This window comes from Haliotis rufescens, unplaced genomic scaffold (genome assembly GCF_023055435.1).
Source record: "Haliotis rufescens isolate VD_foot unplaced genomic scaffold, xgHalRufe1.0.p SCAF_5, whole genome shotgun sequence".
NCBI lineage: Eukaryota > Metazoa > Mollusca > Gastropoda > Lepetellida > Haliotidae > Haliotis > Haliotis rufescens.
In genome coordinates this window covers 59,396,683-59,420,895 of record NW_025964223.1, presented here as the reverse complement: position 1 = coordinate 59,420,895, position 24,213 = coordinate 59,396,683, and the positions used below count along the sequence as shown (strand labels likewise).

Below are 24,213 nucleotides of genomic sequence, written 5' to 3'. Positions count from 1 at the left end.
AAACCTATGATTGTGGGTTCGAATCCCGGTTCGCCCCGATTATGTTTGTGGGTTAGTCAGCACCATACCCGTGCTCGTGGGTTTCACCGAAGTGGTAAACATCTGAGACCTGCATCACTTCGGGCTTTCCTCACACATCAAGCTGACATGCCGTGATATAACTGGAATAATGTTAAAAGCGGCGTTAAACCCAACTTACTCACGCACTCACTTATAAAGTACTACTCTTCAGCATTAGAGTCCCAAAGACGGACAACCCAAGCTATTTCACATTCTTTTTATTTTGCACTATAAATCATGGGAACTCTATATGGAGTTCGTTGAGAAATCTTGTAAGCCAATGTGTTGCTCTGAATGGTCTGGTCCAGGGGTAACTAGACTACCAAATATAAATCTTACAGTAGCTAGGTGACTACCCATCTCGTGCAGCGTTGAGAATTTACGTGAAGATTGGAATGCCCTCTAAATGAGGATATCAAACGATTTTCAGAAAACATGGTAGCCATTACATTTGTACGGACATTTGTGGACCATCTACACCATCTAGACAAGACGATCGTTTGTTTGTGTGTGTGTTTGTTTGTTTGTGGTTTAACGCCGCATTCAGCAATATTCCAGCTTTATGACGGCGGTCTGTAAAATAATCGAGTTTGGACCAGACAATCCAGTGATTGACATCATGAGCATCGATCCACGCAATTGAGATCGAGACATTCAAGTCAAGTCAGCAAGCCTGACCACCCGATCCAGCTCAACGCCTCTTACGACAAGCATAGTCGCCTTTTACGTGAAGATCCGGGGTTGCTGAAGACCTACCCCGGATCTTCAGGTGTCGAAGCAGATGAGTGAGTGAGTGAGTGTGGTTTTACGCCGCTTTTAGCAATATTCCAGCAATATCACGGCGGGGGACACCCGAAATGGGCTTCACACATTGTACCCATGTCGGGAATCGAACCCGGGTCTTCGGTGTGACGAGCGAACGCTTTAACCACTAGGCTACCCGACCGCCCCCGAAGCAGATGAGGGTGAGAGATCGCAGTAAAGCCCGATCTGTGCAGAGGAGCAAATTCTGTCAGGGTTATCAATGGTGTGAACAACTGATTTCAGGAAAATTTAGAAAAATAACTTTTAGTATCAGACTTGGACAAATATGAAGATTCGGGTTAGAAATGAAACCCATGCTTGGTCATGAAATGATTATATAATAACGTCACGATCTATTGTGAAAATTGATACGTAGTAATTAATACAGGGATATGCGTGAAAGGTATTGTGAAATAATTACTTTATCATACAGTGTATAAGTCATTATCCGTATCAAAACGAAATCTGACGGGCAGTCACGTGACTAACTACATGGCAACACCTAATACAATATGGCGGCCAGTGTTGTGATTGATTGTGTGTGAGGCGGGTTATCGCTGAATATCTCCAGTTCTGAGCACGTTTACTCCGCAAGACTTTCATAATGGACAGAGGTATATTTGTAATATATTTCATGCCAGAAATACGAAATGTCAACCGGTCTAGCTCCATAGTGTGTATATTGTCGTCTGTGTCGATTGTATGTATTGATGAATACGTATTGCAGTATAAGTACGCATACTCCTCCTTGATCTTCTGCAGGTGCCCGTTGTGTTTAGTATTGGACACGGTCATATGAGCACGGATACAGTTAGGATTCATTTGAATTCAACATTGTTAGGAATATGAATGATGTTATAATAATCAATAGTACGAAAGCAGATGTTTGTTAGTTGTTTAATGCCGCACTCAGGAATATTCCAGTTATATGACGGCAGTCTGTGAATAATTTAATCTGGACCAGACAATCCAGTGATTAATATCATGAGCATCGATCCACGCAATTGGGATACGATGACATGTATCAACCAAGTCAGCAAGCCTGAACACACAATCCCGTTAGTTGCCACTTGCAAGCATAGTCGCCTGTACGGCAAGCATGTGTTGGGGAGACCTATTCACGGGTGACGACAGCAGATGGGTCTCATATGTTGTCTTGAACTTCTCTATGTTACTATTACGTCAATTAAGGATGCTTTAATTTGTAGACCTGTGAAGATCCGGGATAGAATAGGTCTTCAGCAACCCATGCTTGCCATAATAGGCCACTATACTTGTGGTAAGAGGCGACTTGCGGGATCGGGTGGTCAGGCTCGCTGACATGGATGATGCATGTTATCGATCCCAATTGTGGTGATCGATGCTCATGATATTAATCATTGGATTGTCTGGTCCAGACTCGATAATTTACAGACTGGCGTCATATAGCTGGAATATTGCTGAGTGCAGCGTTATGCAACAAACCAACCTACCAACTTTAATTTGTAGTTATTTTTTTGTCAGATTCAGCTGTTTTGTTAGTGTCAAGAAAGGGACGGAGAAAGCTATTTATAGGGGAATATATGCAGGTATATCCAACTCAAGCGATTACAACTTTTTTATTATAGCCATGAGGGGAAATGATATGATAAATATTCTTGATGATTGTACATTTTAATAAATGTTATTAATAGTTCAAATATTATTAATATTGATTTATAGAGAGCATATGTATCAGTTAGCCATCTGTGCCAGCATGGAATTGTTGGGACCACCTGATAGAATTTGTAATATTATATTTTTTTATAGAAAACAGAGTCAGCGTAACGAGAGTTGACTGACCTTTAGTAATATATATCACATAGTTCACACTAGAATAGATGACAATGTTTATATGAGTTGATGACATACAATGAGTAAATGTTGTTTTATGCCACACTCTGTATTAATCCAGCAATATCAAGGCAGAACTTCTTTGCGTGAACCAATATTCATTCAAGTCCTAAAACATCTATTGAAAGAATTCTAAATAAAATCTGTCATGTAGAAATACAATAAACAATAGCAATCATTCATTCACAGCATAGGGCCACACAGCCAGTTTATGGCCATAGTAACTTTTCTTCACAGAAGTATGAAAAATTAAATGTGTTATCACTGGCCAGAAATACATTCTGGTGTGAATTTAAAACAGGAATCATACGAAGAACTAAATTCACAAAAGTTGTAAAATGCAAATATTAAAAGAAAGTAATAAATGATGCTGAATTTATGATTCCTTGTAATTATTGTTCATTTTGCCAGTGTGCTGTGATATGTGCATATACCTCATAGTAATGCTCTAAGTTTCCAGGCAGTATGTAGGACCTATATGCTCATTTGGACGTGTTTGCTTCAGCTTTAGGGAAGAACTTGGAGTCACTTGCGGAGGAAGATGATGAAGAGGAGGAGGAAGAAGCCACAGGACGCTCAGAGGGAGCAGAGGTAAGCATCATTAGTGCTCAGGTTGGTAGTACATGTACTGTGCTAGGATATAGAGACCAGATACAGGACGGTCGGAGGGAGCAGAGGTAAGCATGAGTAGTGCTTAGGTTGGTAGTACATGTACTGTGTTAGGATATAGAGACCAGATACAGAACGGTCGGAGGGAGCAAAGCTAAGCATCATTAGTGCTTAGGTTGGTAGTACATGTACTGTACTAGGACATAGAGATCAGATACAGGATGCTCAGATGGATCAGAGGTAAGCATCATTAGTGCTTAGGTTGGCGATACATGTACTGTACTAGGATATAGAGACCAGATACAGCTCAGAGGGACCAGAGGTAAGGATCATTACCGTTAGTGTTTAGGTTGGCAGTACTATGCTTGGAAATATATGTAGCCACAGCAAACCCTGCTACAGGATTATCAGTTTTAGTAGATTTCAGTAAGACAAACTGTCCCTCATAAATAACTGGCGTTTCTACTTTGAGAAAACTTTTCTCACGTGAGACTGCCTATTTGTTGTTTCCAATGTGTGCTCCGTTGCCAACCTGTAACAAGCTGCTGCATGTTGTCCTCTCTCCTCCAACTAGAGCGAAGTGGACTCGGACTCAGAGTCAGACTCAGAAGATGAAGACGGAGACCCTGGTGCTGTACGAGGAGAACCTAACAAGTTTGAAGGGCTGTGTGACGGGGTGCTCAACGCCACAGCGCTAGTACAGGTGTCCCTGCTGGAGGTAACTAAACACATGGTCAATATTATTATTTATTACCCACGTGGTGAAGATACAGGTGGTAAGATACTAAATCCGTACGTCACATGTGTGTCGTACAAGGTTGACCTTGTTTTATTCGTTTTGATTGGATAACCGTGACCTCTGTCACACCTACTCGTGAACTTTCTATGGTACCTGACCTCGCTTTCGCTCGGTCAGATACCTTAGAAAGTCCACTCCTTTCGTAAAAATGATATCTAATGAGAATGAGTGTAGTATTCTCTATAATAATAATTAATAATTATAATGAAACTGTTTCATGGTCAGTAGTGGGGCTCAACACATCTGTCCCATGTTTTATTATTTTAAAATTTATCCTTTATTTGACCTATACACTTTGACCTCAGCATTTTCTAGATTCTCTCAAAATGTAATTTCTCGCACTGTCAATACCGTCTCAGAAACCAGTGAACCAATGAAGCTGAGACTTCATATACTTGTTCCCACCAGTGATGTCCCCTGAATTTGTTCAAGAGCTATAAATCCAGTTTTCAATATGGCTCACATGACAGCCATTTATTCAGCCATTCGTGTTCAAAATGTAATGACATTTGGTATTAACTGGTCTCAACCCATATGTTCCATTTTTAATGACATTTTAAAGTTTGATTGTGTTTTGATCTTTGTGATCTGACCATGCTCTTTAATTCTCTCAAAAGGCAGTTTGGGCTCTGTAACATCTTCTCTATAACTGCCAGACTGGCAAAGCTGAAGTTTGACATGATTGTTTCTTCTTTTGGTGATATGATATTTTGTTCAAATCTTTAGAATTTAGTGTCAGTCTTTAGCCCTCAGTGTTCATGCAGGAAATAGTTGAATATCAATGCCGACAGCAACTCGTATGTGGCTGTCTCTGTTGAAAGTTTTAACTGTTGACTCATATCCAGGTGAGCTACAGTGTTGTTGCACTTTCTCTGTAAGTTATGTCTCTTTTGTCTTCCTATAGACTTTGATAATGGCCAATTTTCTCTGAAATCAGAAACTAATACTTGGGATGGATGTAAAAATATTCATAGAAATCTGGGCTCCTTGAAGATCCGGGTTAGAATGGGTCTTCAGCAACCCAAGCTTGTTGTAAAAGGTGACTATGCTTGTCTTAAGAGGCAACTAGCAGAATCGGGTGGTCAGGCTGGCTGACTTGGTTGATGCATGTCATCACATCCCAATTGTGTGGATCATACTCATGATATCAATCACTAGATTGTCTGGTCCAGACTCCATTATTTACAGACTGCCTTCGTAGCTGGAATATTGCTGAGTGCGGCGTTACACAACAAAAACAAACAAAGAAATCTGAACCAATTATCTCCACTGAATCCATGGTCTAGTGGATAGAGCGTCAGCCCGGAGTGGTTGGTGGTGCAATCCCTGCCCACATCATTCCAAAAGACATTAAGAGGTGGTAGTTGTTGTTACCCTGCCTGGCGCTGTGCATTAACAGATAAAACAACAATCAGGTGTAACAATGTGTAACGAGGCATACAGGTATAGTGTTGTTTTTTGCAGCTTTTGGAGTTGAAAGATGAGCTTCTAGGCCACGCCCTCCCGCCAACACTCCTCGTCAAACTCGCCCTCACCACAGCCAAAGTCTTCCGCAGGTAACAGATACTACCCAATTTTTGATAGGGTCATTCCTCTAATTTCTAACTTAGTGCCTATAATCAGACCTTTGAACTTTTTGTTTTACCCTTGTGTTATTTTTAATTGGAAATACACATTTTTGTTTGTGTTATAGGCTGTGTATTTATTTCCTGAAATTAGGCCAAACTTGACTGTTTTTCTTACTTTCTTGGCTCTAGACATCTTTCTATATGTACCAAGGAATCTTAAAAGAGAAGATAACATAACTGATATTAAAATAACGATCCAGGTTCAGATAGTCATCCCTACAGTGCAGGTAATACATGTGGTCCGCGGTGACTGTTTCTTCTACTGCAGCATCAGCGACATGAACATGCCCATGAACGAGCTGGTACGCCTGGTGCGTGTGTACTCCACGCCGTGGGAGGAGAAGAGCGCTGCCCTCAAGAAGTTGCATGAAGACTACGAGAGCAAACAACGGCAGCTCAACATCGCCATCAAGAGACTGCAGCTTGTCGATGCTCATGTGAGGACTAGGGAATGTTAAGTTGATAGTTTGTTCTCCCAAGATTATTTGGGTTAAAAATGTTATGGACACAATATGTTTTTTTAGATTCATTGAATTTTTTTCTCTCATATAGGCTAAAAAGAATAATAGTTTTGGTTCTCAGGCACCGCCCGCATCATTTTTATCTCTATTTTGAAAAAACAACCAAAAAATCCTAAAATATTCCAAGTCCAACGGTAGTCAAATACTGTATTCCAGTATTTTTACTCATCAAGGAATACATTTATGTAGGTAGGCCCTTTCCCAGGTTGATTGTACACAACTGTTTATTTGGTTACACAACGTTTATTTGGTTAACAACTGTTTTTTTGGTTACATACTAGTTTGAACAACCCAAAAAACAAAACAAAATAAAAACACCGCCTTCCAGCTCTATGTTTTAAAAGCCATTGCCTGAGAACCATTTCTGTTATTTCTTTAAGCCTTAGCTGCTGTTGAAGAGGAACTTCATGAGCTTGTGTCCATGTTGAGTCTAGATCCCGCTGCTTCAGTTAGTGTGAGACTGAGACATTGTCTATTTGTCATAGGGTCAGGAAATACCAGATGGAAATGCATCATTAAATTTGATTTTCTAGACAACCACGTAATTTCTGAATGACTTGAGACCACCTCTGTGGTCTAGTGGTAGAGCGTCTGCCCGGAGAGCGGAAGATCTGGGGTTCGATCCCCGGCCGCGTCATACCAAAAGATGTTAAAAGTGGTACTTGTTGTTACCCTGTCTGGCGCTCGGCATTAAGGGGCTAAAACAAGGACTGGTCGGCTCGGAGTCAGTATACTGCGGCATGGTATCTCAGTGGGCTAGCACTATAAATCGGCATCAGTCCGGACTAGTACAAGCAGCCACAAACACACACACGTGCATGCATGTCGCTATATCAGTGCAATAATCTTGGACGCGACGTTAAACCCAATTTCACCTCAGCTGAATGACTTGAAACAAAGTTGTAGGGACTGCCAATTGACCCAAGCATACTTTAACACTGCATGAATTGATGGAGTGTTAGTGACTAGATTTAATTATACCCCCACCTAAAAGGGCAGGGTTATATAGTTATACCAAGGAATTCCGTCCATCCTTCAGTCCCATCCTTCCATCAGCCCTTCTGTCTGTCCGTCCTTCCAACCTATGCCTTGAAAACTACTTCATAGATTCTTTTCAAACTTGGTGAACACTTTCTATATCAACAGGAGAGGTGCTGTGCGAAGTTTGATTTCAATATTTGGATTTCTAGAAAAAAATACAATTTTTTAAAAAGAAATTTAACATAGAATTTTTTTTATTTTGGGGTAAAAAGATCCACATGTAGCCAGTAAATCTGGCTCTTGTACAAGACACTCATGTAGACATTATCATGTGGACAAAGTAATTGCTTTGTTTGACGAGATAAGATATGCAGCCATATTTCAGGAGATTAGTTAGAGAAAAAGTGTTTGGTGATCTCTTTGTTGATACAGTCTAGGGATAAGCATTTTGGATTTTACAGAAATTCTGCCAACATTTTCAGAATTGATGGTAAAAATGTTGTGTAACACAGAGTATGCTGTAACTATCATCTCTAATGATGACTGCATTCCATCCTATATATAAAGATTGTGGAGTTTATGAAGAACGATAAACTTTGAACATTCAGTTGAAAACTTATTATTGGAAGTAGTAACATGCATAACATTTTTTTAATTATGACAACATTGGTGTATAATAATAACTTTATTGATAATTTATAACAATAATGGCTCTAGTCGTGGCAACTTCCAAACTTTCGGGTTGTAATCTATCGGACCGTCATTCAGGCAATGTTTCTGTCGGATCACAATCTGAAAAATACTATCATGAAAGTGTATCCCATGGATAAGCCGACCCCTTTCTACAGAATCTTTTTTCTGGTCCTCAAAATTCGGTTTATCCGCGGTCATATACGGTAAGCCCAACCTTTTTTCATTGATGTAACAAAACAGGCACTTGTGTCATCTACAAACTGACAAAAGCTTGACCAACATTTGCATGGCCACCAACTATGCCACACCTTAAAGTTACTGTCAAAACCATCAGAATTAAATAATTTCCGAAATTTGTCGATCAACATTAGCTCTTATGTAATACAAGTTGTTTCATTTGTAGTTGGTGATGCCCAATTGTTAATTCTGAAACAATGACTCTTGTGTTGATGCTAATCCTGCTGTTTGCAGTCCAAGAGAATAGCCAAGGAGAAGCGCATCATGAACTGGGAGAAGCTCTTTTCAAAAGTCACATCAACAAAAGGTCATGGCCGCAGATGGAAATTCCTCATCGAGACAATCAAACAGAAGGCGAAGATGGGGTGAGTACTCCTCACACAGGGGGAGGGAGGTTATCAGGTGTGTGTGGGGGGGGTGCAGATGGGGTGAGTACTCCTCAGGGAGGGAGGGATGTATACAGGTGCACGGGGATGGGTGGGGTGCAGATGGGGTGAGTACTCTTCAGGGAGGGAGGGATGTATACAGGTGCACGGGGTGGGGGTTGGGGGGTGGAGATGGGGTAACTACTCCTCGGGGATGGAGGTATACAGGTGCACAGGGTGGGGGTGGAGATGGACTGAGTACTCCTAGGGGAGGAGGTATGCTGGTGCAGGGGTGGGGGGTGGAGATGGGGTGAGTACTCCTCGGGGAGGGAGGTATGCAGGTGCAAGGGGTGGGGTTGGGGGGATGGGGGTTGGAGATGGGGTGAGTATACCTCCTTGAATTGTGGTGATGTTAGGGCTATATTCCATGTTAAGATGGTACATGTGGTTATTTTAAGGGGTGTACTATGTGGTGATGTTGCTGGATGATGTTGATTATGATGTTGTGGATGATGTTGCAGTCTGGAGCATGTGCAGGAGTACACGAAGGCCCTGGAGCAGGCTTCAGACTCGGAGGACGGGGAGGAGGAGGTTGTTGACACCACCAAGGCCACCGAGTCCTCACCAGAGGCCATTGATGTTGTCAGCGAGAAAACAGTAAAGAAATATATATATCTTTTTTAAATTTTTAAGTTTTCTAGAGCATTTACACTGTTTTGCATAACAATATTTTCAAAGAAATAAAGCATGACAGCTTGACCAAAGCTTATAAGTAATCTCTATTACAATTAATGATGGTAATATATTTTGTTAACTTATAAAATTCAGTGAGCTCCTTCTGTATAAATTGGAATGTTGGTGGATAGTTATTATTTCTGAAGTTAAAAATGATTCGTTTTGACGTAATAATGATAAATTTTAAAGGATTGTTATTCTTCAATAAATAACCCAACAGAACATTAAGAAATATTGGTTATGATTATTGTTCAATAATGATTTATATAATAAGCTCCTTGTGCTTTTGCATAAGTTAAAAGATCTCTAAGAACACCTTGATTAATGTCTGGTGACCAAGATATTGATGTGTACAGGAGGACACCACGGAGAGCCGGGGAGAGAAGGAGGACGAAGAAGGAGAAGAAGAAGAAGAGGAGTCTGAGGCAGAGAGTGAAGACCCTGAGGAGGGAGCTGTGCCCACCGTCACCATCAACCTGACGCAGGAGAGTGAGGATGAAGAATCATCTGATCAGCTCAGTCGTTCAACCTCACCAAAGGTATGTGATCTGTAGCCAATCAACTCGGTCGTTCTGCCTCACCAAAGGTATGTGATCTGTAGCCAATCAGCTCGGTCGTTCTGCCTCACCAAAGGTATGTGATCTGTAGCCAATCAGCTCGGTCGTGCTGCCTCACCAAAGGTATGTGATCTGTAGCCAATCAGCTTGGTCGTTCTGCCTCACCAAAGGTCAGTGATCTGTAGCCAATCAGCTTGGTTGTTCTGCCTCACCAAAGGTACGTGATCTGTAGCCAATCAGCTCGGTCGTTCTGCCTCACCAAAGGTACGTGATCTGTAGCCAATCAGCTTGGTCGTTCTGCCTCACCAAAGGTACGTGATCTGTAGCCAATCAGCTCGGTCATTATGCCTCACCAAAGGTACATGATCATCAAGTGGTAAATGTCTGAGACCTGCATCACTTTGGGCTTTCCTCTGACATCAAGCTTATATGCCATGATATGACAGAAATACTGTTCAAAGCGCCCTTAAATCCTACTCACTCACCAAAGGTATGTGTGAGCTCTGTCTGGTCAGCTCTCAGTTGTCCTGCCTCACCAAAGTTAAGCCATCTTAGTCAATCGATTGATGAGAAACCACTTATACCTGAGTTAACCCCTTGCTACATTTCCCCCTGAATTCTTCTTTATCTAGGAGGTAATAGTGGAAAATACAACATGCATGAATTCTATGAAAATAGAATATTGTGTTACCTGCAAAATTTTCCTCGCAGAAAGTTCGGTTTGGTGAGACTGCACCGCCCCCTGTGGTGAAACCTCAGATGCGAGACATGAGCATCGACACGGGAGAGCCAGAGTATGACCTTTACCTTCATGTGCGGATGTTTGCTCCCGAGGACCTCAACCATCAGGGTCTCAAGTGCTCGGTGACGTACAGAGATCAGATGTACAAGACTGGTGTTCTGGATGAGGAGAAGGACAAGGAGGTGGGTGGTTGGGGGTGAGAGATGGAACGAGGGGGGTGCCTGTGGGGAGAGACAGAGGGGATGGGGGTGGTTAATAGGTGCTTGCAGGGAAGAGGGGAGGGGAGTAAGTAGGGTGGCAGTGGAAAAGGTAGGTGCATGCAGGGGGAAGATGGAGAGGAGGGACTAGGGTGGGGCGGAGAAGGGAGTTGCTTGTAGGGGAGAGGAAGGAGAGGAGGGGAGAGAGAAGAGTGAGGGTGGAGAAGGGAGTTGCTTGCAGGGGAGAGGAAGGAGGGTAGGGGAGAGAGTAGGGTGGGGGTGGAGAAGGGAGTGCTTGCAGGGGAGAGGAAGGAGGGTAGGGGAGAGAGTAGGGTGGGGGTGGAGAAGGGAGTTGGTTGCAGGGGAGAGAAAGGAGGGGGAAAGGGGAGAGAGTAGGGTGGGGGTGGAGAAGGGAGTTGCTTGCATGGGAGAGGAAGGAGGGGAGGGGAGAGAGTAGGGTGGGGTGGAGAAGGAAGTTGCTTGCAGGGGAGAGGAAGTAGGGTAGGGGAGAGAGTAGAGTAGGGGTGGAGAAGGGAGTTGCTTGCAGGGGAGAGGAAGGAGGGTAGGGTAGAGAGTAGAGTAGGGGTGGAGAAGGGAGTTGCTGGCAGGGGAGAGGAAGGAGGGTAGGGTAGAGAGTAGAGTAGGGGTGGAGAAGGGAGTTGCTTGCAGGGGAGAGGAAGGAGAGGAGGGGAGAGAGTAGAGTGGGGGTGGAGAAGGGAGGTGTATGCAGGGGAGAGGAAGGAGGGGAGAGAGTAGGGTGGGGATGGAGAAGGGAGGTGCTTGCAGGGTAGAGGAAGGAGGGAGGGGAGAGAATAGGGTGAGGATGGAGAAGGATGGTGCTTGCAGGGGAGAGGAAGGAGCGAGGGGAGAGAGTAGGGTGGGGGTGGAGAAGGGAGGTGCTTGCATGGGAGAGGAAGTAGGGTGGGGGTGGAGAAGGGAGGTGCTTGCAGGGGAGAGGAAGGAGGGGAGGGGAGAGCGTAGGGTGGGGGTGGAGAAGGATGGTGCTTGCAGGGGAGAGGAAGGAGGGGAGGGGAGAAAGTAAGGTGGAGAAGGGAGGTGCTTGTAGGTGGAAGGAAAGAGGTGGACAGAAGACTAGAGTGGGGATGGAGAAGGGAGGAAGTTGTAGGGGAGAAGAGGGAAGTTAGTTGATGTTGATAATGGTAATGATTTTCAGTATCTTCCTGTGTTCCAGCCAGAGCAGGTGGCTGAGATGTCTAAGTCAGAAAAGAGACCCCCTGCAGCCAGTGGAGGCAGAACTAGCCCAGGTGAGGAGCACCATCTTGTACTGTCCCCATGGTAACTGTTGTGTGTAGAATAACAGGCATACTTACCTACCACCAACTGCTGTGCACACATACTTTCTGACGGTTGCACTGTCTAAGTAATCTATGCCATAATTGAATTTATATAAACATTATTTCAGTTAAATCACATGTCAGCTTCATGCAGGTGGAAATGCCGAAGTGTTGCAGTTGAATGGTGCATGGTGCAGACAAACCATTTATAATGTTTATAAGACGACAACTTCTATCTTCACAGGTTCAAAAGCAGCGGTTGAAGAGGATGGGTCAACGAACAAAAAGTAGGTACCAGACTTCCTATTTAAGGGAAATAGAAACAATTGTAGTTGTACAAGAAGTTCATGATGTTTTTTAAGAAGAGTTCATGGGGATGATGTTGTGGTACAAGGAGTTCATGGTGTGGTACAAGGAGTTCATGGTGTTGTGGTATGAGGAGATATGGTGCTGTGGTACATAGTTCATGGTGTGGTACGAGGAGTTTATGGTGTTGTAGGTACAAGGAGTTTATGGTGATGATGTTGTGGTGCAAGGAGTTCATGATGTAGTACAAGGAGTTCATGATGTTGTGGTACAAAGATTTCATGGTGATGTGGCATGAGGAGTTCATGATGTGGGTATGAGGAGTTTATGGTATTGTAGCACATAGTTCATGGTGTTGTAGTACATAGTTCATGGTATTGTAGTACATAGTTCATGGGATTGTAGTACATAGCTCATGGTATTGTAGTACATAGTTCATGATGTTGTACATAGTTCATGGTGTAGTACATAGTTCATGATGTTGTACATAGTTCATGGTGTAGTACATAGTTCATGGTGTACATAGTTCATGGTGTTGTACATAGTTCAGGGTGTTGTTTGATGTTGTACATAGTTCATGGTGTAGTACATAGCTCAGGGTGTTGTAGTACATAGTTCATGGTGTACATAGTTCATGGTGTTGTACATAGTTCATGGTGTAGTACATAGCTCAGGGTGTTGTAGTACATAGTTCATGGTGTACATAGTTCATGGTGTTGTACATAGTTCAGGGTGTTGTATTACATAGTTCATGGTGTTGTACATAGTTCATGGTGTTGTAGTACATAGTTCATGGTGTACATAGTTCAGGGTGTTGTATTACATAGTTCATGGTGTAGTACATAGTTCATGATGTTGTAGTACATAGTTCATGGTGTTGTAGGTACGAGGAGTTCATGGTGAGACTACCAGATGAGGTTCCCCGTGGGGTGCTAATCACTGACAAGGCCAAGTCCGACACGCCCAACAATGTGCAGATAGCAGTCCATCATGGGCAGTTTGAGGAAATGATCGCCATGGCAACTTTAGACCTTGAGGACTTAAAGGAACTGGTAAGCATGTGGATTTATAAAGTTACAGACAGATTACTGTTTATCCACATTAGGAAGATGGCCTTATCCTCTGTTAATTATTTTAAGTCTCAATTGCTTTTCATTATCTAATAATCTGGTATTTAGTGATAACATGGGGTGGGATGTTGAGTGTCCCTGTTTTAAAATATTTTTATTTAGTTCTGTTGGTAAAATTATTATCTTGTAATGTTGGGTGTTTGGAAGAGAAGGGACAATTACAATATTTGTATTTCTTTTTTCTTAATAATGTTTTTGTTTTTGTTGGATTGATCAAAGTTTTACAGAAAAATATAATTAACAATGACGTCTGGATGTTATGTTTATTCATGTTTTTATACATTTGAACGTACATCACAAACAGCATGACAAGCATTTGGGAGGGTCATTTCTGTACACACTCCGTCACCTATGTTCTTGTGCCAGGACCTGCGGACAGTGTACCACCCCCCACCTAAAGGGGATGACGACGTCCCCCGTAGCAGCGCAGGACGTGAGGACGACCTCCTGTCCTTGTCCGACTCCATTGACTTGTCGTTTGGTGATGACGAGTCCGAGCATGGCACTCCCAAGCCTCGGGAGGACCCAGTGAAGGACGTTGACCCCCTGCCTTTCCCCCTGTATTCCCTACAAGTCAGCGGTCGGTCTGATGCTGTCCACATGCCCGTCGGCAACCAGCCCCTCATACTCTACTGGGGCAGGAAGAGGAGGCCGCCAGTCTTCAACAGACAAACAGGTGGGCCTTGAGTCACTGGAGCCTATGTCCTTCGGTATCACATCTTCCAGCTGCAAGGGAGTCAACTGACTATAAAAGTCTAGTTTCCACCCTTGCCAAACTCGGCTGCCATTATTTATATTGCCACTATGTATATGCATAGTCCAATTAAAATCTATTAACAAAAATCGGCATTCAATTGACATGCAGATTTCGGTCGATTGCAGGATTTGCAAAGCATGTGTTACCATCAACTTAGCATCAATAGATATTTTCCACATCTTTTCATGTTTTTAGTCAAGGTGCTCACGTGATTTGATACACTTCGCAAAGTAAGACCTGTTTTATTACAACATAGATCTTGATTATCATCTTCACTAGGTGACGCCATATTATTTGAAGCAAATGCAAGTGATATCAGAGGTGGAATCTGATTGGTGAATAGGAGGGACAAAGAAGGGACATAAGTCATAATAGCCCCTGGTGGTGCAATGATCAAGCCCAGAAATTCCAGCCTAGTTCGGCAAGGGTGGAAACTGGACTTTTAGAGACAGTTAACTCCCTTGCCTCGGGAATATGTAGACATCAAATCAAAACCAAACACTTCTCAGTCAGTGTACAAATAATTGTAAAAACTCAAGATACTTTTCATACTTTGTTTACTTGGATTCTTGGAACTAAGTGCAAGAGTTGCTTCCCTACTATATAGATCTTGTTTGCAGGTTATGTTGTTATTGAAATCTCTGAGAAACTTTGGGGGAAAAGAAAGTTGTACTTTGTGTACCAAGTTGGGTATAATGCCTTCATGTGATCTCTATGTATGCATTTCTTGAACTGTCATGATGGTTTGCAGGAACCCTTGGCATCAATGAGGTCGTGTTTGAGCTGACGGGGATCGACCTGAACACAACCACGAAGGAAGACCTCCATAAAGACATGAGGGACCAGGCTCTGTCAGCAATAGAGTTCACACCAGAGCCCCAGGAGGTGAGGGGAGGGGGTTGGGGCAGGCTCTGTCAGCAATAGAGGTCACACCAGAGCCCTAGAAGGTGAGGGGAGGAGGTTGGGGCAGGCTCTGTCAGCAATAGGGGTCACACCAGAACCCCAGGAGGTGAGGGGAGGGGGGTTTGGGCAGGCTTTGTCAGCAGTAGAGGTCACACCAGAGCCCCAGGAGGTGAGGTGAGGGGGGTTGGGGCAGGCTCTGTCAGCAATAGAGGTCACACCAGAGCCCCAGGAGGTGAGGGGAGGGGGGTTGGGGCAGGCTCTGTCAGCAATAGAGTTCACACCAGAACCCCAGGAGGTGAGGGGGGTTGGGGCAGGCTCTGTCAGCAATAGAGTTCACACCAGAGCCCCAAGAGGTGAGGGGAGGGGGTTGGGGCAGGCTCTGTCAGCAATGGAGGTCACACCAGAACCCCAGGAGGTGAGGGGAGGGGGGTTGGGGCAGGCTCGGTCAGCAGTAGAGGTCACACCATAGCCCCAGGAGGTGAGGGGAGGGGGTTGGGGCAGGCTCTGTCAGCAATGGAGGTCACACCAGAACCCCAGGAGGTGAGGTGAGGGGGGTTGGGGCAGGCTCTGTCAGCAATAGAGTTCACACCAGAGCCCCAAGAGGTGAGGGGAGGGGGTTGGGGCAGGCTCTGTCAGCAATGGAGGTCACACCAGAACCCCAGGAGGTGAGGTGAGGGGGGTTGGGGCAGGCTCTGTCAGCAATAGAGGTCACACCAGAGCCCCAGGAGGTGAGGGGAGGGGGTTGGGGCAGGCTCTGTCAGCAATGGAGGTCACACCAGAGCCCCAGGAGGTGAGGTGAGGGGGGTTGGGGCAGGCTCTGTCAGCAATGGAGGTCACACCAGAACCCCAGGAGGTGAGGGGAGGGGGGTTGGGGCAGGCTCTGTCAGCAATAGAGGTCACACCAGAACCCCAGGAGGTGAGGGGAGGAGGCTGGGGCAGGCTCTGTCAGCAATAGAGTTCACACCAGAACACCAGGAAGTGAGGGGAGGGGGTTGGGGCAGGCTCTGTCAGCAATAGAGTTCACACCAGAACACCAGGAGGTGAGGGGAGGGGGTTGGGGCAGGCTCTGTCAGCAATGGAGGTCACACCAGAACCCCAGGAGGTGAGGGGAGGGGGTTGGGGCAGGCTCTATCAGCAATAGAGTTCACACCAGAACACCAGGAGGTGAGGGGAGGGGGTTGGGGCAGGCTCTGTCAGCAATAGAGTTCACACCAGAACACCAGGAGGTGAGGGGAGGGGGTTGGGGCAGGCTCTGTCAGCAATGGAGGTCACACCAGAACCCCAGGAGGTGAGGGGAGGGGGTTGGGGCAGGCTCTGTCAGCAATGGAGGTCACACCAGAACCCCAGGAGGTGAGGGGAGGGGAGGTGACCAGGGAAAGGGAAAGGGCTAAATCTGTCTGTAATGGTTATCACCAGTTCCATGTGGTATATGTATGCGATTCTGTTTTCTTCCACAGGAAACCATTGCCCTGACTGAGGTGGAAGAGCTGCAGAAGAAGCACACGGAGGAGATGACGGGCATGAAGGACTCGTATGAGTGAGTTGTGTTCCTTGTTGTCATACCTTGTACTGTACACATCAAGCTGAGCACCTCCTTCTGTATATTTCCACGTGTATCTGTGTTAAGAAAATCAATCCTGTAATTTTCTTTCAAAACACATCTGTTTTTGACTCAAAGTGAAATACATGCAGAAACAATAACTATATATTGTCCATACGTTGTGTACCTGTTCCATGACAGTAGTTCTTTGAGTACCTTTCCTTTTGCTTCCTCTTTGTCGTTACAATATATGATAATACCTAGCACACCTGGAAGAACATGTGATGTTCTTGTACCAACCTTTCAGAAGATATCGGTGTTATCGTACAAATAAGACAGTATATCTACCCACTCACCCTCTCCTTCACTCACTCACCCACCCACACATACCTATACTATACTATACGCCCACCCACATACCTGCCCGCTCACTCACTCACTCACACCTCTACGCCCACCCACATGACCGCTCACTCACTCACTCACTCACTCACTCACTCACTCACTCACACATACGCCCGCCCACACGCCTGCTTGCTCACTCACTCACTCACTCACTCACTCACTCACTCACTCACTCACTCACTGTTCCCAGAAAGCAGCTGAAGGCTCTGCTGGAGAACATCTCGCATCTGGAGGAAGAGCGGAAACTACTTCAGGAGCAGCAACAAAACATGCGCCCCCTGTCGGCCCGCAGCAGAACTAGCACCTCTCCGCCACGCGCCATGTCACGGGGAGCCAGCACACGACGGACTCCCGCTCACAGTCCAGACAAGGACATGGCAGAATCGGAGAAGGTGTCAGTTACCATTCCCGTGTCTCCAGGCACCAAATACAGGTAAGTGGTAGTCGTCAGACTCAATCTCAGGTTGTTATTCTGATACGATACAGGAGGTCGTCACGTCAGGATGATATCTATTAAGGCTTACCATTACTCAGTGCGAGAAGTCAGCGAAGCATTCAGGCCAGTATGTCTGATTTCTGTATCTCGAAAACAAACTTAGTTGACCAGTTCCAAATGTAGGTAATAAAGGCAGTGCCATTATATTGTTGTGGGTACACATGTTCTGTGCCAGGGGATCTTCACCTGGAAGGGAGTACCACTTAGGGAATAGTTGTGTTCTGTATGGGTTTTCTTTTGTGCAAATAACAATTTTGAATTGAGGGGGTAAAGAAACAAATGAGAATCATTTTCGAAAGCTGACATCTCATTGGCTCTAGAGCATAAACATCCTTCATTTAGAGTGTCAGATCAAAGTTCATGCAGAGGTCACCTTATGGGTGAGGTGAAATTGGGTTTAACGTCGGGTCCAAGATTATTGCACTTATATAGCGACGTGCATGCACGTGTGTGTCTGTGGCTGCTTGTACTAGTCCGGACTGATGCCGATTTAAAGTGCTAGCTCACTGAGATACCATGCCGCAGTTTAACATGAGTACCCCACTCAGACACAGTATACTGACTCCGAGCCGACCAGTCCTTGTTTTAGCCCCTTAATGTCGAGCCCCAGACAGGGTAACAACAAGTACCATCTTTTAACGTCTTTTGGTATGACGCGGCCGGGGATCGAACCCCGGAGCTTCCGCTCTCCGGGAGGACGCTCTACCACAAGACCACGGAGGAGGGAGGCCCCTTATGTGAACCACACAGTGTCGTATCAGAGTACAAGATCGGATTGGAGTGAGATTGCATGTCAGTGTAATACAAGGAATATCATTAAGTTGCACTGAAATGCTGAAAGAGCATTTTCACACTACAGTTATAACAAGTAATTGTATACAGACATCAGGTAGTGATGACTACTTTGTCCAGAACAGTGTACTCTCATCAGTTACGAACATGACAGTGACAGAGTTGTTTCCCTTGTAGACCAGCACCTCCTGCCACACACAAGCCAAGGAAGAACTTCCGCGTAGGTCGCCCTCTACCAAAGTGGGGAGAGGCTTTGCCACAAGACGTGAGTTTATTGGACTTTGATATGAGGGTAGCTATCTATATTGAAACTTGAGGCACTTTTTAAAATGGCAAGCCATTCAGCCATGATCACAAATGTGAATCTGCAGGCCTCCTTTCCTTGAAGCTAGATCAATCTTTTCCCTTGTTTTACAGTTTTTGCTCAATAGGCCAGGGTCTCGTTCCACAAAGTGATCTTTGGCAATTCATTTTTTTTCAGTTGGTTTACAGAATTTTACTTTGTTTTTACAATTTCGGTGGTCAAAGAACAAAAGAAATTGTTTTCAAATGAACATGTCTGAACTTCCTGAATTTATTCCTCTCAATGGCAATCATGCCTAAACAACTGCACAACCGGATAAAGGCTGTAACTTTCATAGATCTAAATTGCTTAAAACTTTGTAGTAAACACTTCACTATGCATTGCAAATTTTGCCATGAATCCTCTTTTCAACACAAACTAATTTGAGTGATATTTCATGTTAACTTATTATTTTAATTTTTTTTTATACCATTAGAGTTGTCAGTATTAAAAACAATGTCAGAAAAGTCATTTTAATCCTATTTTCATTTTGCTATTTTTCATGTTGACATGTCCATAAATATTATATAAAAACTTAATCGCCGCAGCAAGAAATAAACATGTTGTCATAGTTGATTATCAGTTCATATATTCCCTGGAAAGACTTTTGAAGAATAGAAGAATCTAAAATATATTTCGGTGAAAGCACAATGTTTTCAAAAGAGTTCTATTAAATTTACTGTAGGTTTGTTAGGTAAACAAAAATATTTTGGTTCAGCTTAAGTATGATACACAAAATGAAAATAAGGAGTATATATGTAGTATATGTGTACAGTTTCAAAGGAAGCCATTAACACGACATGTCATTGTAGTTCTTGGAGCGACTTCGGTTGTACGAAGAGGAGAGTAAACAGCACATGGCCGAGCTGAATGAACGAACACTCCGCGACATTCGTGACAACTTGGAGAAGAAGTTGGCTGGACAACATCGACTCAGCAAACGAGAGGAAGCCATGTATGATGCTCTGAAAGGTACAGCTTCCATTTGTTTGTGTAGTTGATCTGGTCTCCTCCATTGTGAGTGAGTGAGTGTGTGAGTGTGTGAGTGTGTGGTTTGGGTGGGTGAGTGCGTGAGTGTATGGGTTGGTGAGTGAGTGGGTTGGTGGTAGGGTGAGTGAGTGAGTGGATGAGTGTGTGGAAGGGTTGGTGAGTTAGTTGGTGAGTAAGTGAGTGAGTGAGTGTGTGAGTGAGTGAGTGAGTGAGTGAGTGAGTGAGTGAGTGAGTGGGTGGGTGGGTGGGTTGGTGAGTGAGTGAGTGAGTGAGTGAGTGAGTGAGTGAGTGGGTGGGTGGGTGGGAGAGTGAGTGAGTGAGTGGGTGGGAGAGTGAGTGAGTGAGCTAGTGGGTGGGTGAGTGAGTGAGTGAGTGAGGAGTGAGTGGGTGTGTTTTGGGTGGGTGGGAGAGTGAGTGAGTGAGTGGAGGGGAGAGTGAGTGAGTGAGCTAGTGGGTGGGTGAGTGAGTGAGGAGTGAGTGGGTGTGTTTTGGGTGGGTGGGAGAGTGAGTGAGTGAGTGGAGGGGAGAGTGAGTGAGTGAGTGAGTGGGTGGGTGGGTGGGAGAGTGAGTGAGTGAGTGGAGGGGAGAGTGAGTGAGTGAGTGGGTGGGTGGGTGGGTGGGAGAGTGAGTGAGTGAGTGGAGGGGAGAGTGAGTGAGTGAGTGAGTGGGTGGGTGGGTGGGAGAGTGAGTGAGTGAGTGGAGGGGAGAGTGAGTGAGTGAGTGATTGTGTTTTGGGTGGGTGGAAGCCAGTGTAGGAGGGAGGTACCAGGGGTCTGGATAGTAAGATGCCTGACTGAAGTTTTCCTGTTGTAGACGTCAGCCTGCCGGCGCTGTTTATGCCATTCCGGAGTGGGACAGTGTTCAACCCCCGGGCTCATCAGTACTTCCACCCAACAGGTGAGGGGCATTATTCATCAGTCAAGTCATATTGTTTTTGTGTATTAAAAAGCTGTTTTTGTAGTTGACCTGGTACATGTTGTGTAACCATGTTTCTGTGGCTTTTCCTGTGTCTGTGATCTTGTGTAATTATGTGGTTATTCCTGAGGCTGATACCTTGTATATTTATTGTGTGTCGCCAGGTTCCACGGACCTTCGTCTGACTCAGCCGCCCTCCATGTTCCAACTGCCGCCGCTCACCAAACACAATGTATCCTTCTGTGGCCTAGCTGTAAATAGAGAGCAAGTTCATTCTGACGCTTGTTTTGTATAATCAGTAGGATACAAATATTAGTGCAATAATCTCTTCATTGTTCACGCGTATATACAAGTGCCGAACTGGATGCTTTTGTTAATGAAGAATGTTTGTAATTTTTGTTTTGTTTCCAAGGCAATAAGTTTGACTTAGGTTCAAATGGAGGTAGGATCGTTCCCATAATGTAACCCAATAGTTTCTCATTTCTTTGTGAAACTTTGTATACACATCAGACATGTGCTAAACTGGTGCCTTCTGATGTTCAGGTGTTTTTAATTATACCGTATATCACTGTGTATAAGGCAAGTTTTTCGTACCTAGAATGAGGGGGTGAAGAAGGGGGTCGTCCAATCATCGTAGAAAAAACAATGCAAGATAAACATATTTTTATTGCAAATGTAAGGTTTGTGTGCGCACTTGTGATGTGCTTCTTTCCAGGTCGCCTTATACACGGAGTATAGGATTTTGGGTCGATTTTGAAGGCATGTTCAGGGGGGTCGTCTTATACGTTAGGTCGCCTTATACACAGCGATATACGGTAGATTTTGCATTTCTAAGTTTGCGGTGGTCAGATTTGGTGACTTGTCTGATTGTGGGACATGGTGCTCTGACAGAGCGGGACACTACTCATAGGCAGAGTTTCTATAACAAGCACGGCATCATACATCGGTTCAGGAATTGTTACGTGTTTGTTATTTTGTTATGGAATTATGATTTACAGTTTTGAAAATATTGATATATTTAACATTGCTATCAATGAAAAATCTAATAAAAAGTATCATTACTAATTCACATTCTTGGATAAAGATATTGCAAGCATTAATGGATTGAGGTAAGTCAGTCTGCCATAAAAGGCGACTATGCTTGCCGTAAATGGCGACTTTGCTTGTCGTAAGAGGCTGCCAACGGGATATGGTGGTCAGACTCAATGACTTGGGTGATCAATGTTATCGTATCTCAATTGCGTGGATTGATGCTCATGATGTCTATCACTGGATTGTCTTGTTCAGACTCTTTAATTTACAGACCGCCGTCATATAGCTGGAATATTGCTGAGTGTGGCATTAAACAACAAACAAACAAACAAAATGGTATGGTCAGTCCCTACCATTCAGGTTTAGTGAGGTATATGACATACTTCTTGTTATTTTATGCACATATTTAAAAGGGCGGGGGATACCAATGACTCTGTCTTCTTGTTATTGTAAGTGGCCAGTAATCTGTGATACGTATTGCCAGAGACCATATACTGCTACAATATTGCAAAGTTTGAATTATCTTTGACAGAAGAGCTTCATTGACATGATTTTTTGTCCATGCAAAATTAATTATGTCCAAACGATAATTTCAGAGGAAGTTTGATGCTAGAGTTGCAGGACAAATGATTCATTTCCTTAATGTGCACAGCAGAAATTGTCTGTGGTGAACCTGTTTGAGCTGAGCAGCAACTTTTCGTCAAGGAGTCCGAGTTGGTTTGTGGAGCGCTACATCCAGCAACAACGGCCTGCCTCCAACGAAGCCTTCAACCCCTCAGCAACAACATCCAACAAAGCTGCACCTAACTATCTCACCCAGGACTCGCAGCTGTCAGACTCGGGGCTTGATGCCCCTCCGCACAGTCCCCAGGGCAATCCCAGCATGCCAGAACAGGAAGTCGGGAGTTGAGGTTCAATAACCAGCAATAGGACATTTCCAGGTTTTCACCGTTTGTCGGACCAGATGGACGTACCTGTGATAATAAGCAATTGATACCACATGCCTCCATATCTGTTGTACTACCTCTCTGGACAAAGATACTCCTCAACATTTGCTGCAGAGGATTTGATAACCGCTAAAGCTTCATTATTGTATATTCAAATTAGTTTTAAAATCGGCTTCATGTTTTTGTATATCAAGAAAAGAGTGTAAGGTTCACCATTTTAGGTCTCATAAGCTTCCATTGAAGGCAAGGCTATGTTGAGGAAGGGTGGTTGTGCAGTCCACACATACCAATACATACCCGCTGGACTGTCACAGTTGTTTTATGGAGCCAAGGAGGAGTGTGTCCCTGATGAACCTATGGACATGTTCAAAAACACGAACTCTTAGCAAATGTTGAGTGGTATTGTTAATATGAACTGTCATATTAATCCTGCAACTCTTTTAGCCCCTATTGTCAGTTTCCAGGGCTGATGCTGCATGATGGGATCAGTATTCAAAGTCCATTTTCTTCCCCTTTCACTCCTGCCAAAATGTAAACCCAGTGCTTCACATTGAGAGGAATTGAGGTGTTGTTGGTTTGCTGAGTAACATGGTTGTGCTGATGAACTACTGAGTGGTGTTGGTGAGAACATAGCCTAGAATGTACCCATTCATGTAGTTACAAGTGATATGTTGGACCTTACTTAAAAGGCCCTGCTACTGTTCTGAGTTGTGTCCCTTAGTTGCCCCTCAACAGTATTCCCATGCAGAGTTGTGTCCCTTATAAGCTCCTCGTCAGCATACCGTGGCAGAGTTGTGTCCCTTAGTTGACCCTAAACAGTATTCCCATGCAGAGTTGTATCCCTTAGTTGACCCTCAACAGTATGCCCATGCAGAGTTGTGTCCCTCATAAGCTCCTCGTCAGCATACCACGACAGAGTTGTGTCCCTAAGTTGACCCTAAACAGTTTTCCCATGCAGAGTTGTGTCCCTTAGTTGACCCTAAACAGTATTCCCATGCAGAGTTGTATCCCTTAGTTGACCCTCAACAGTATGCCCATGCAGAGTTGTGTCCCTCATAAGCTCCTCGTCAGCATACCACGACAGAGTTGTGTCCCTAAGTTGACCCTAAACAGTTTTCCCATGCAGAGTTGTGTCCCTAAGTTGACCCTAAACAGTATTCCCATGCAGAGTTGTGTCCCTAAGTTGACCCTATACAGTATTCCCATGCAGAGTTGTGACCCTCAACAGTATTCCCATGCAGAGTTGTGACCCTCAACAGTATTCTCATGCAGAGTTGTGTCCCTTAGTTGCCTCTCCTCAGCATGCCCATGCTTCCTATCAGGCCGAATCACTTTGTATTGAAATATTATTGATGATGCAGATCTGAATATTCCTTTAATCAAATCTTCATAATGTCCGCTGGGTCTAACAACCAAAGAAACCAGGGCTCTCCGAAGTATCGCAATGAAGTCTTCATGATGCACCCTGGCTACTGCAGCCAAAGTCTCGTCTGTTGTGGTCCCAAACCGCCACAATGTAGATTTTGTACATCTTTTTAACACTTTTTAACATATGTGTGAAT

At 44.4% G+C, this 24,213-nt stretch overlaps 1 protein-coding gene across 1 annotated transcript; it reads left to right on the top strand.

The window, feature by feature from the left end:
- The first annotated feature begins 1,360 nt into the window (after nt 1-1,360).
- Nucleotides 1,361-23,605, top strand: LOC124140332. The gene is made up of 21 exons (XM_046507862.2): nt 1,361-1,478; nt 3,242-3,327; nt 3,920-4,063; nt 5,609-5,700; nt 6,041-6,209; nt 8,439-8,569; nt 9,091-9,226; nt 9,661-9,843; nt 10,573-10,785; nt 11,993-12,065; nt 12,340-12,382; nt 13,285-13,453; nt 13,898-14,207; nt 15,040-15,173; nt 16,649-16,728; nt 17,327-17,569; nt 18,602-18,689; nt 19,580-19,739; nt 20,571-20,654; nt 20,837-20,904; nt 22,357-23,605. The coding sequence occupies exons 1-21, from the start codon at nt 1,469-1,471 to the stop codon at nt 22,612-22,614; spliced, it is 2,874 nt and encodes a 957-aa protein (XP_046363818.2). The 5' UTR covers nt 1,361-1,468; the 3' UTR covers nt 22,615-23,605.
- The last annotated feature ends 608 nt before the right edge of the window (nt 23,606-24,213 follow it).